The sequence below is a fragment of the Temnothorax americanus genome, unplaced genomic scaffold (genome assembly GCF_048541705.1).
Source record: "Temnothorax americanus isolate GAGA-0224 unplaced genomic scaffold, ASM4854170v1 Scaffold23, whole genome shotgun sequence".
Classification (NCBI taxonomy): Eukaryota; Metazoa; Arthropoda; class Insecta; order Hymenoptera; family Formicidae; genus Temnothorax; species Temnothorax americanus.
Genome location: NW_027509371.1, coordinates 2,740,332 through 2,754,178, shown reverse-complemented (window position 1 = coordinate 2,754,178; position 13,847 = coordinate 2,740,332). Strand labels below are relative to the sequence as shown.

At 38.3% G+C, this 13,847-nt stretch overlaps 1 protein-coding gene across 5 annotated transcripts in view; it reads left to right on the top strand.

Moving 5' to 3' along the window:
* Positions 1 to 342: 342 nt before the first annotated feature.
* The window catches only part of LOC143898379 (uncharacterized), a 49,890-nt gene continuing 36,385 nt past the window's right edge, over positions 343 to 13,847 (top strand). For 3 of the 5 annotated variants that reach the window (XM_077407813.1, XM_077407812.1, XM_077407810.1), the window contains exons 1-2: positions 343 to 1,133; positions 1,771 to 2,982. In XM_077407813.1, the coding sequence (XP_077263939.1) occupies positions 1,955 to 2,982 (1,028 nt within the window). In that variant the 5' untranslated portion in view covers positions 343 to 1,133; positions 1,771 to 1,954. The remainder of the gene's footprint in view (positions 1,134 to 1,770; positions 2,983 to 13,847) is intronic. The other 2 variants (XM_077407811.1, XM_077407814.1) reach the window with 2 other exon arrangements.

The window sequence follows — 13,847 nt, the reverse complement described above, 5'->3', positions numbered from 1 at the left end:
GGCGAGGAGGGAAACGAGAGAGAGAGAGAAAGAGAGAATACCCGGAGAGAGAATGGCATGCGCATTGAGATTGAGAGCGTATATTACAATGAGCGTACAATCCTCGCTGAAGTTTAATCAATTTTCGCGATACCGGCCATATTTCATCCTACACGGCGCGAACTTTCTCGCAGGACTGTACCGCGCGAAAAAGAGAAGGAACGCCGCGGCGCGTGAAGTTGTCTCTCTCGGATGACGTTTCGAGTTTCGAGCGCCAGTAGTGCGCGTTTCAGCACGGATAAAGTTCAGTAAGGTCACCGTCACCAGTGGTCACCAGCCTCGCCGGTATACGGGTTTGTGTTTCTACGCGTTCTCGCGTTTCCTCGTGAATTTTTTCGCGCTCGCCCTCTCTCTCTCTCTCCCGCCTGAGTCCCGCCACGTCGATCCGCCGCGAACGGTCGGTCCGGTCGGTCGTTCGCTCGTCGCTCGCGCTCTCCGCAGTCTCCGCTGCCATTTCCGACGCGAATCGCGAATCCAAGCTGTCGTCATCGTCCGCTTCCCACGGACGAGCTCCGGGCCGACGTCGACGGCTGACACGTCGCGCGAGTTCTCTCCCGCAGCTCCGAGGAGCCGACTTCTCCCGAGTACGTGGTACGTGGTCGAGGTACGTACGACGATCTTATCTCGCCGCATTTTCCTCCCTCTCCGCCACCCGTCCCGTCCCATCGACGCCGGTTACGTTACCTCAGACTTCAGAGGTTAGGCGCGCGCGCGCGCGGGCGCGCTCTCTCGCGCATCTACCTTCCTGCGATATAAGACGTTGTTCCTTGCCTCCTGCGTCCTGCGAGCTGCGAGATGAGATTCGCGCAGCGATCGAACGTCCGTTGCGCGCCGTGACAATTCTTAACCCGGAATCGGTGTCGACCACACCGCAAGTGGAAAAGGCGATTTGGAAAGGGACGAGGGACGGCTGATGTCTCGTTGATTGCCGATGGAACGAACTCTCTGCGGGAGGTTAATCAGCCCTTTAGGACCGTTCTGTCAGGTAGAAAAGAAACCGACTTCTCATTAGGGCCTCGAAGGGTCTCCGAAGATGCCCTTTAATCTGTAAAATGACGGTCGGAGGAGCATGATTCACCGGCAGCCTTACAAGCGTAAGTCCTTGGGAATTCATCGTATTTCTTGAGTAAATACCGGGAAAAAAGGAACCTACTACCATTGTCCTTCGTCGCGGAAATGGTGACAACCTGTCTGGGACATCATTTGCGCGGAAAGATACGTAGCTGAGAATTACGATGGAGTTTGCGCGACGGCACATTCAGTGTTTATTAAACATGCTGTGAATTGCTTGTTAACAACGTATCGTGCGTAGTTAATGTCAGGCCATGGAACGTCGTAGCGCGGCGATTGCGTTTGCAATTGAACGTTTTTTTTTAGGAGGGGGAGGAGAATCGATACGATTAATATTATACGAAATGAGAAATAACATCGGCTTTTACGTGAAATTAAACGATAAATCGTATCTTGTCTAGTACATGGCGTTTCCTAACCTCGCAATGCTCCCTCGATAATGTAGAGATCTATCTGAACAAAAATTGTTGCTGAACCTTATACATTTATAATAGAAATAATATATATCTTATAATGATAATATACATCAATAATGCATTAATGATAGCAATACTAATACATGCGTTAAATAAAAATATAGGATTATTTCAATAAGTATCAAATTTTAAGTATGCATCGTTTATAAGTAGTAATTTTTAACAGTTTATTGTTTTATTATAGGAATGAACCGAAGAGGTAATCGAAAGGCAAAGTTGTGAAGAACATAGGAAGATATTTTCCTCCATTCGCTCCGAAGATGGTCAAGACGACTCAGATGGTAACAATGTGTCTTCTAAAATACTAAAAGTTCATCATTCGTCATCAAATTAAGATGCCGGAAAACTGATTTCTGTATCCGGCAACAATGGCAGAAAATACAGAAGAAAGTATTACTGTATCAACGGAAAACGAGATGTCTTCGGTACCAGAGGTTCTTTTGACAGACGATGGAGCAGTTTCCCCTGATAAGCAGGAGAATCGTGAACAAATTGACATTGACCTTGACAAACCATCTACTTCTAAAGAAGCTTCAGCCGCCACTGCTGATGAAGAGAAAATTGAAGGTGCAGATTTACTTAGGTCTAAAAGCCAACAAGATGCTTTTAAAACCGATGCTTCTAAAACCGATACCTCTAAAACCGATGTTCCTACAGCCGATGCTTCTGAAATCGATGCTTCTAAAACCGATTGCAATGGAGATTTGACAGAGACAACTAATCTCGACGGGGTAGAAAGTTCAGAAATGATTGAATCTGAAACTACCGAATTTGAATCTAGAGAGAATTCCGATGACATTTCTATAGAAACGAGTAACGAGTCCGTTACAGAATACCATTTTTGCCCTACCACCAAACAGAACAATCTAAACGATATCTTAAAAATTGTTCATGGAGATTTAGCGATGGAGATGCTCCAGCACGCTGACAAGTCTGCAACAGTTAAAGACAGTGACGAAGACAACAATGAAGAAGAACAACAAACGGTAAAGAAGAAAGATGACGTTTCGACAGACGATGCGGCTGGCAATGCAATAAAATGTACTACTTCCGTGTCCGTAGAAGATAAAAGAGACTCTATAGAATCTTCTGAGAAGACAGAAGAGAAATTAAATTTAGAAATTGTCCGTTCTCCAACCGCGATTGGCGAACTTATTGAAGAACAGCTTGCTAACAATTCTACATTATCGACTGATCGCACGGATCACATAGTAGAGTGGGTTAAAAACTCGGTACTGAAGGCGAACGAAGAGAGTAACATCATTGAAGAATCTAAAGTTGAGAAAACGACGAACGAGGCAGAGAAACGAAAGATGTGTAGCGTCACCCCGCCGTTCGTATCGTCGAGAAAATCGCAGAAGCTCGTAAGCAACATCATAAAGAAGAGTATTAAATGGTGAGTACCCTATGTTTAATTCATTACTGATTGTTAACCGCTGATTATCAACTGATCGAAATCGAAAACAAGAAAATAGGAGGTAACAGAATACTTCTGTTAAAATCTATTATCTTAATTGTTGTATTTTTAATCGTTCTTATCTCTCAAGCTAAATAAAAATTAAATAATTGGTTTTACCTTAAGGAGGTTCGATGGCTACAACAAAATGCAGAGAGTTTCATGAAATTTTAATATGTTGTTCTGGAATGCAAAATAGAATTATGTGAATTTTTTAGGAATTTTTCACCGTCCCGTTTTGAGAAAAAAACTACTCCAAAAATTTAAAAAGTACAATTTTTGGATTAAATTTTTTTCAAAACGGGACGGTGAAAAATTCCCAAAAAATTCACATAATTCTATTTTGCATTCCAGAACAACATATTAAGATTTCATGAAACTGACTGCATTTTTAACATAGATTTTTATGGGAAATGATATATTGCATATACCTTATACCTTCAGAATGAAATAAGTGCAAGAAAAAATGCAAATGATAACGAAAGAAAAATATGCACATGTAACTTAATAATTTACAAATAAATGAGCGAAAGAAAAGGGAAGGTTACCGCACATTTCGTAGAAAAATTAATTATTAAAGCATAACGTGCTTAATTTTTCGTCTGCTAGACTGCCACGGTCGTGAACGACGTGAACAGCAGCACGCATTATACGCACGCGGCGACCAGTCAGAGCAATCCCCTTCATTCCCACTACAAACGCTAGTGCGCTGTTTCCAGAACCCCCGCGTCCCACTACTCTCTCCGCTGAAGCCATCGAACCTCCTAAAAAAAAAAAAACATTTCTCAAAACCAAGTATAAAATTGCAATACTATGATGTGAAGAGGTACAAAAATATATTTTCTATTAATATTATTTGCACGATAGAGAGAGAACTAAAAATTCTGAAAAATTCTATTATAGATAATTTTTTTAAACTCGCGTTCGCGAATAGTATTCAATCGTATTCGATTTCTTCTTTCTGAACATCGCGAAGATCGCGTATCTATTTGCGCAATTTCGCGAGCACGTTAATGCGCAGCAGCGCAAGAATTTTGTACACCAGAAAGAGTTTCTACAATATAGAGAATATTACTCCGTTTTCTTATAATCGTTCTTTGATGATGGCCGAGATATTGGTATTATCGGCCGATAAAGCTGGGATAAGTGGTGAGCATACTGATGGGCGCGCAAACGCACGCTAACGACGCCGGGAAGCGGGATAGAGAAAGAGAGGTGAGGCGAAGACAAAGTTGCAGAAAAAACGAGCCGGAGGGAGCGAAATATTGACCGTGGAACGATAAGCAAACGTACGGTGGTGTCGATAACGGGATGACTATTTCTGCAACGCACCCTCTCCTTCTCCAATCTCCGCTTATCTGCAAGATAGTATGCGTGCGTGCATCTTATTTTTCTGTGTTTGTATCGTAAATATGTTATTACCCTTTTTCTCACATTCTTGATGTCTTCTATTTAACGTCTACCACATGAAAAGATAGGAAATCAATTAACTTAACTAAACATTTGGTGACTCATAAAATTTATCAATTTTCTTTTGAAGATTATTTTCAAATACGAACGTATCTAATTGTAAGATCAAATTACGCCCCATTATTCCATAACGTTTTAAATTTAAAACTGTGTCTTACAATAGAAAAATTACACCGTAGAAAAAATTTTGAAAGTTTACTTGTCGGTCTTTTTCGAAGACAAACGCGTTCTAGTACCTGCGTCTAGGTATGATAAATGATAGGTGTTGAGAAAGTCACTTGTCCAGCAATTTTCGGCAACATCAAAAGCATTGTGATTATGTTTTCACTTATAATCATTTTTCTTCATTATTTTAGTAGTAAAGTACTTCAAAAAAGATATCGCAACTATAATCTATGTAATTTACATTTTTGTTTTTCACTATTTTAATTGCTATAATTAACAAACTTTTGAAAAGAAAATTACAATAAATCTTTTAAAAGAATTACAATTCTGCTGCAGTTATGATATTTTTCATTGGTATCGCCAATTTTTGTCCACTGGAGAACATTCATTTCTGAATATGAATCGTGAAATACGTTTTTTTTCTTTTTTTTTTTAAATAAATGTATATTTGGTGCACGCAGAAGATATCGTTCGAACAGGCGGGTAAATAAATAATTTTGTCAGTTACCGTATCGTATATAGTTACGGTATCAATGCTTCGATGACACGAAGGTTAAACGGTGACAATATGTTGTTGATGACGCCATGCGTAACCTCGCAGTTGAGCGGTGCTGCGTCTCGTCTATGATATCGCTATCAAGACGTTACCTCGATGCGTGTACACATCGATACATTGCATTGGCAAAAAAATAAAATAAAATAAATCGCGCCTGAGCCAGTGAAACGCTCGAGCGTGGGCAATGAGCAATTTATGGAATTAAATTTATCTGGTTTTCTATATAATTATATATAGGTATATATATTTGATATTACATAAATGTACCCACAATGATAGCCAGTCATTTAGCACAAAAGCAACAAAACATTACGTACGATTATTTATTTTATGATTGCGTATCACATGTTCGGTTCATGGTTATTGTCAGTTGACACTGGACTGTCTACCGTTTAATATATAGTAGAGCTATTTTTCCATATAATATAGAAACCAACAATGGTGATGCACCATAATGCATTATCTTCAACTGGAATTTTCCTTTAATGCCTCTGCGCTCTTGTCATTCTTCATTATATCGCCGCTGAATAGACAATTCTTTATTAACATACTTATTAATATTTATTATTTATTTGAATTATCACCTACTGATTGTTACCTAATATATTTTTAAAACTAAATAAAATGACTCTTTTCTTTGGCATCATGTTGCTGTCGATAAAAATTTTTTCGTTGTTCTTTGTTGTTTTATAAGAACATTTTGTTTCGTCAATCTGCAATGATTCACTGATTGAATATTTTGAAAGTTTTAGAAAGTTATTTAAAAAGATGCGCTTTATCTAAGCATGTAAAGCGCATTCTCCTGATATAAAACTGGCTTTTTTAAAAATATGTTTTACTCTCTTTTCCATTCTTCTCTTTGTTATCATAAAACGTTCCACAGAGTTTTTATATTATAGATAATATTTTATCAGCTTCGTGGGTAACTTTGTACTGTCTATCCAAGGTAGTTTCTGGAAGAGCTATCATATTGGAGACGCGATTTATTTTTTGATCGATGGATCGACATCGATGACGAGAGTTTTTCCAAGTGCCTCTCGGAGTGCCGCGTAGCCAAGACTTGGGATAATTATAATACGCGATCGACCAATATGTGCGCGCGCGTGTTTTACGGGAAGGCTATCCAGTTTCCATGGTCCCAGGCCAAGGCTGGTCTCACCCCGCAGCGACGGCAGCGGCAGCGGCAGCGGCAGCGGCAGCGGCAGCAGCAGCAGCAGCAGCAGCAATAGCAGCAGCAGCAGCCGCCGCCGCCGCCGCCGGATGAAAGTGGAGCGGCCGCGACGACGCAAGAGGGGCGTTAATCCCCACGAACGGTACCATAGAAACGGTACCGCTAGGGTCGTTATGCAGTCACTGCCATGCCTGTCGGAGACCAACCACTCCGGTACCGACTGGAAGGGCTCGATCCATCCAGCCTTTCGACTCGATTATCCCGACCTTACGGCCCTATCCACGATCGACCTACGCATCTTCAATCCTTGCGTTCGTCGATATTTTAATATTTTCTCACGGGTGTTTCTCAGCAACAGCGTCTCGCGCTTTACTGGCGAGAATGAAAGAGATTTCATTAATTTAACTTGAGCTTAAGAGAGTCGACCTTAGTTTAATAATGTAATTGAGAATGCAGACATTAAGAAAAAGTAGAATTCACAATCGAACAATGTTCCTACTTGGCCTGCGTGTTTCATGTTCAGAACGGTCTCATCTTTTCGCTGGAACTTGGCGGTCGACCGTTCGTGGCATATAATCCAGTCCAAAGACCTTGAAGAAAAGGGAAAAGTCTTTGTCCGCAGTCCCCTGGGCGAAGGAGACCGTAACCAGATGTCAGTGATGAGAGTTTCGACCGTACGTGGCGCGTTTGTGTGTTGCGTGCGTCACTTTTTCACATAAACGCACGCACACGCGTGTACCTCTCTTGTGTGCAGGACGTTTACATGTGCGGTACCACTATGGCGGGAAGTACTATTCCAGACCCGCTTCTCTTCCCCGAACTTGAACACGCTTTCTCTCGCTACGAGAAAAGTCGATTAGTATGTGCAAATTTAGATTGACAACAGAGTTAGTGAAATTATTACCTGCGTGAAAATTCTGATACTTAATGAAATAATGGAATATATTTGGTGGACGAAATAGACACTTACTTTGATCAACGTTTGTAGATTTCTATGTACCAAAAAAATTCCCCTTTCCCCCTAAAATAAACATATTCGCAGGTGGAAAGAATTAGGTAGAGAAAATTCTGACCAGTTTTTCGCAGCAGAATAGAAACTACACAATTGAGCTTTTCTAAAATATTACCTGTGTGAAAAATTGTGTTTGGAAGAAACGGCTTGTTATTGAAGCATGAAGTAGATTTTTTCTTTATGGAACCGCTTTTGTAAAGCATTTTTATACTTAAAAGATTTCTAAATGGAGAACAGTTACATTTGTGAAACTATTATCATTTCTCATTTTATATTGTATCAAGTTTTCATAGATATTTTCAAAACTTTCAATGTTGAACGTTGGAGACTCATAGGTAAGAAATCCAAGAGAAGATATGTTTGTGAAATTGACAAATTATTTCGTGGAAACTTGTAATACATCATTAAGAATTCTAATTCTATTTTTTGGTTCTATATCTCTCGAGTGAACAATTCACAAAGAAATTGCTTTTTTTAAACAAAATCAGACACCAGACGAGCGTTGCGAGAAAATTCTTCTATTCACTTTTGCCAGATTTTAGGCTGTTTAATTTAGGATTCGTCGCATCATCGTCGAATTACGAAACGTCGTAGGTTACAATCACGATTAATCGCGTGGAGATCCGGAGACCGCTGCGTGGCAATGGCGCGTCTTCTTCGCCTTCCGAACCCCGGTATCCTGGTAACGCCAGAGAGTGACGTCATTCGTGTGTGATCCAAAGGCCCGGCGGCCGGTAACCGTCCGTTACCATCGCGCACTGCCACTACCACCATCACCACTATCACCATCACCATCACCAACACCGCCACCCACCGCGCACCGTCACGACCAGCATCGCCGCCACCCTCGGATCAAGCCGCCCTCTCAGCCCCTCTTCTATCTCTCTCTCGCTCGCCCCCTCCGGCGATCCCCTTTGCAATTTCGTCGCCCTCTGAACGGACTCTGACCCCTCTCGCGTCGCCGCAGCCGCCGCGACCGCCGCTAAAACGAGAGCCGGATAGAGCAGGCTCCTGAACCGAAGCGAGACCATCACGAATGCGTGCAAAATACTAGCTATCTTTGAGACGTTCCTCGTTCTTCGACGGATTTTTGTATCGACATCACGAATGTGAAACACAATGTTTAGAGAATGTGACAGATATTCGTCACGCTTATGTCTTATTGAGTATAATTTTGTGATTTTTCTCTCTTTAAAATAGAAAATATCGAGAAGTCATTTACTATCTTACTATCTAAGAAAATTAAAAATGACTATTACGACGTTTCATTTATCGTTAGAAAAGAAGAGAATTCTTATTCGATATTCGACTTTATTAATAAAATCGAACACGTCAGGAAGTTTAAAATCGAAATTGGACCTTTCTCGAGTTAGCTGGAGGATTTATTTAATTTCTTATTATTAGAGCTTCGTAGTATTGCTGCATCTCGTGCATTTATGAAGCAGAAAGGCACACGCGGAGCCTCGTCTGTTACTCGTCAAACCCGAATGTGAAACCAGATCCTTCTCGTCAGTTCCCAGTTCTAAATAGATTTCATCAGGAATCTGTGCACGGATTTTTCGAACAGGATTTTGTTGTAAGGACCAAACGATATACAGGAAAGTGTCGATTCATCTACATAGTGGATGTAAACACGTAGATGCAACTTGGTTGATGCTTTATCGAAATATCACATTTCGTTTCTTATCCGTGCGTTTAAATTTCGAAATTCGTATCTTCGTTGACACGTGCGCCATTTTAATTTAATATCATAAATTATTAGATGCATTTTAAACAATACGGACTTTGTGAATTGTGATTAAAATCAATTTTTAATTTTATACCTTAATGGAAATATATCAATGTCGAATATTTATTCGTTTTATCAATTATACGATGAGATTTTCGAGATTATGTATGGTACATATTTGATTGTGATACAGCGATACAAAGAATAGTAGCACGAGTCACTGTTTGCCGCTAGCATTGGGGATCTCGGAGATCATTACATGCTCCACTCCGTATCGCTGTGTAAATATTCCGGAGAACCAGGCTCTCAAGGGCACACATATCGGTTGATACACGAACTATCTACGAAGAGGATATATTCTTCGTTACCGTTTGAATGGACCTAAATCGCTAAGTAGATTCATTTTTCCATCATGCGAGCAACAGGTCGAACGAGGTTAACGTCGACCGCTGCATCGCGCCGTCACAACGTAGGCGGAAAGAGAGTTTTAGTTCGGAACCAGGTTGGAAGGACCAAACGGGTTGACCTAATCGACCTGATCGTGAATGAGCGATCCCTAGATCGCAAAAGCGCAAGCCTGGAAGAGGCGGCCGCTCGTGGAAGTCTTCCCTGGAGACTCGAGCGCGCGACTTAGCAGGTTTGGCAGGCAGACAGAGCGGACGGCGCAGGCAAAGAGAGAGGGTGGCTTGGACTTTGGTCGGGGTGGTGGGTATTGATCCCGGCGAAGCGGTAGCAGCGGGGTGGCTGGGACCCCACCTCAAGGATGAAGGGTGTCTCCCCTCTCGCTCTCGACCGCGCGGCCTTCTCTCTGTCTCTCTTTACCTACCTCTCCCTCACGTACTCTTTCGCCGGCAACGATGAGAGGAAGCGCAGGCGAGAAGAGAGAGACACAGAGAGCAGAGGAACCACGTGAGTAGTATGCTCTCAAAAGAGAAAGATAAAGAAATAGAGAGGGAAAGGGGTGAACCACCTAGCGTACATCCGTGTGTACCAAAGATATCATCCTTTTTCTTTTTGTAATGAGCAGTCTAAAACCTTCGAAAAACCATTGGACCTTTATAGGAGATACCTGGAAATGTAGATCCATATTAGGGAAGCAAAGAATATACACCTGGGTTTAATTTTTTGGAATTATTAAACGATGAAAGGAAGAACAGAAAACTGTTTTTTTTGCTATCAATATTTTATTTTATGTGACCTACGAGTATTCTTTTTCGAAGACATTTCTACGTCTTTTATTTTCTGCCTACCTGCTGTTATGTTTCATGAATTGCCTATATATATTCATTGTCTGACAAGAGAATTTTCTCAGAGAACTTTCCTGCGTGGTTTGTTTATACTGATCCTCTGACACGTGTACATACCAAGTGCTATATTCGTATCAAATTGATTTAATTCGAGTTTAATTCGAATGTAAATGCATGGGATTAAATTATTATGATATGCAAAAGAAAAACGTATTGAATCTATATAATAAATAGATCTATAAATAGAATCTATATAAACATATATTGAATCTATATCTATATTCTGGTTTTACTTTTAATAATTTTTGAGAACTTTTTTAAGATAAATTATCGAGTATTTTATTTTACATTTTTCTGTTCTTGAAAATTTAAACAGAATTAATATATCCGCAGAATTTATGATTCTAAGTAAAAAAAGTCTTAGAATCATTTAGGATGCTTTTACTACTTTCAATTAATTCGTATTATATTTTCTCGACAGACTAATTGAAAAAATGAAGACTCAGGTAAAATATGATTTCTTAGTGTAGATAAAAATGCTTAGCTATTCTGTTTTATATTTTGCAAACTTTCAAAAATAAAATCATGGAAAGAGCAAAAGTTTTTAAAACGGAATAATTTTTTGTCAAAAAGAGGAAGAGAGAAAGAGAAAGAAAAGAGTAAAGCATAATTTATTTATGTCCTTTTTCAACGTCGTTTAACTTGAATCTTAGTTTATTAGTTTATTCACTCTTTGTTTTTTTTAACAGTCTCCCTTAGAAACAGACAAAGAGTGAACTATAAGAGTGGACTATAAGGTTCAAGTTAAACGACGTTGGTGAAAACGGGCATTCGTGCTTTTGAAATTCCTACAAATATAAGAATTAACCTGAGAATAGTTACTTGGGGTGACTATTCTCACTTTACACTCTAGCGTCGAAAAAATGAAACAGTAGTTCTGTTTAATGATCAAGAGAGAGAGAGAGAGAGAGAGAGAGAGAGAGAGAGAGAGAGAGAGAGAGAGAGAGAGAGAGAGAGAGAGAGAATCCAGAGTTACTTTTCTTTTTTGTTTTTTCAAACTTAATCTAGGAATAATGGATAGAAATTTATATTTGTACATTTATAAGTACTAACTTTTTGAAACTTGCTAGGGTGTAGAAATCACGTGATCATTTACGTTATTAAAAGTTAATAAAGAGTATGATAAAAGTTCATGTTATAAATTTGAAATAATATTTAATGAGTTTAAATGATGTTATAAGTACCTATAATATGTTTATAATAAATAAATAACATATAATTATAACAGTTAATATAAAATATGAAAAATAAGAATTGAATGAAAACGTATGTGTAAATGCTTAAAGCATAACAAGTAATAACATAATTGTAATTTTATCTAATGCAAAACATACTTTGTTAATAACAAATACAACATTTTTGTACATTCTTGAAGAGCAAACTCAATATTATATAAGTGTCGTTATCATATAAATTACTTTATAATGATAACGACTTTGCCTTGTTTTAAATTGCTATAAAATGAGTATTATATAACATATCCTTTTTTTAATAACTATTCTTTACGAACTGTTAAATATGCAGTCCCATCGAAACCTGCGATATAAAAGCATGTTATCAACTGATATCTTTATTTTTTTAGAAATATTGTCATATTTTTAGATATATTGTAAATTGTTTAATATGTTTATTCTCTTTTATTTATATTTTTTTCTTATTATATATATATATTTTTTTTCCCAGAAAATGTTGAGTAACTATATATATAGAGTTACTCAACATTTTCTGGAAAAAAAAATATATATATATATCTTGCTCTTAAATATAAGTTAGAGAACAATAAAAAATATGCAATATATAATTAATAACAATGACTTTTAATTGGGGTATAAAAATTATTCTAGATAATCGTTTACGCAAAAAAAATTAGGTGACTATTCCCGGATTAAGTTTTAAAGTTTTCAAATTTTCGGCAACATAAGTATTTGCAAACATATTGGTATAAATATATGTATTGCATAAACATGTATATGTATGAATACATATATCTGCTTGAGCTATTATTATATTATAATTATTAACATACCAGATTATTGCGATGACGAAAATAAAAGCTCTGTTCAAAGATACATAAAAGTCATGTATAAACAAGTTTATTTTTAATTTATAGCATTTATGCGATCTATTAGTGAATAGAAATTTTAATTCTTTTATAGAAGAAAAGAGTTCTGTATATACATTTTTTAACGAAAACAGTCATTAACAGCTTTTGCACCTGCAAATTTTTTTTTATGTTATATTTCTATACAAAAAGTGACTACTGTGATTTATTATTTGAAATCCCAAATAATACGTTATTTTGTTTTTTTTGTTACCTTAAAATCTCAGATTTTTAGTGTATATTATACCTCTTTCAATTCAGACAATAAATTTTATACAAAAGAGAAGAAAGGAAAAAAAAGTTGACTATACAATTTCTATACAAGAAATGTCTTTTACAAAATAGATTACGCGTTCATAAAAGGAAAGAAATATTTTGTGTCAAATAGTTGTCTTTGCAAACTTGCTCGTATGATGCAATGAAGATGGCGTCGATGCAGTCGCAGCTGCATATTTTGCCGCAGGTGCATGAACTGTCGTCGAAGTAAATACGATATTAACTACAAAAATAATTTCTCGGTCGCACGATAAAAACACGATACCACGCGTGCGCGCGTTTAAATTTATACATGTATATATATTGATGTACTTAAATGATAAAACAAAACTATAGACTGTCGCATCGTGGCGCGAAATATTTTAATTCCTGCTTGATCGTTATATAATTGCCTTAGCATGTGAAACTATGGTATGAGCATCCCAGAAAGGATGAGAGAAGGATGTGTATCGCGTTGGTCGACGCTTCGACCCATGGTCGATCCTTTATTTCCCCTCGACAAGAGACCGTATCTCGTCTCATTATCTTCCTTGTTACTATCCGGGCGTCAACAAATGCGGATATCTAAGGAACGTACGATACTCTTCTCTTTCTCCTGTCTCAATGAACTCATTTGAAAACAATTAAATTTAGAATCTTTCGAAGTCTATTAAAAATATGACAGAGACTAAAAGGATATCCTCTCTCTTCGGTGACTTGCAAAGAGAGATGGACTAGTACAGATTAAATAAAAACAATTTTAATTTAAAGTCCGACTCGTCTGTTTATATTGTGCCTCATTTCGTTGATCGTCCGAATTCGCTCGAACGATCAAGAAGTGACCTGTAATAAATCAAAAGCAAAGTATTCGTTCGTGAAAGATTGGTTGAGGAAGATGATGCGCATTAGAACAAAAATTCCTTGGTCTGGCGATGCCTTGACTGTGTCTGCCTGCTTACTTGTCTGCCTACCCCCGCCGCCGTACAAGATATCGCTTCTCCTCTGTTTTCCGCGGAGGTTGAAATTCTTCTTCGACCTG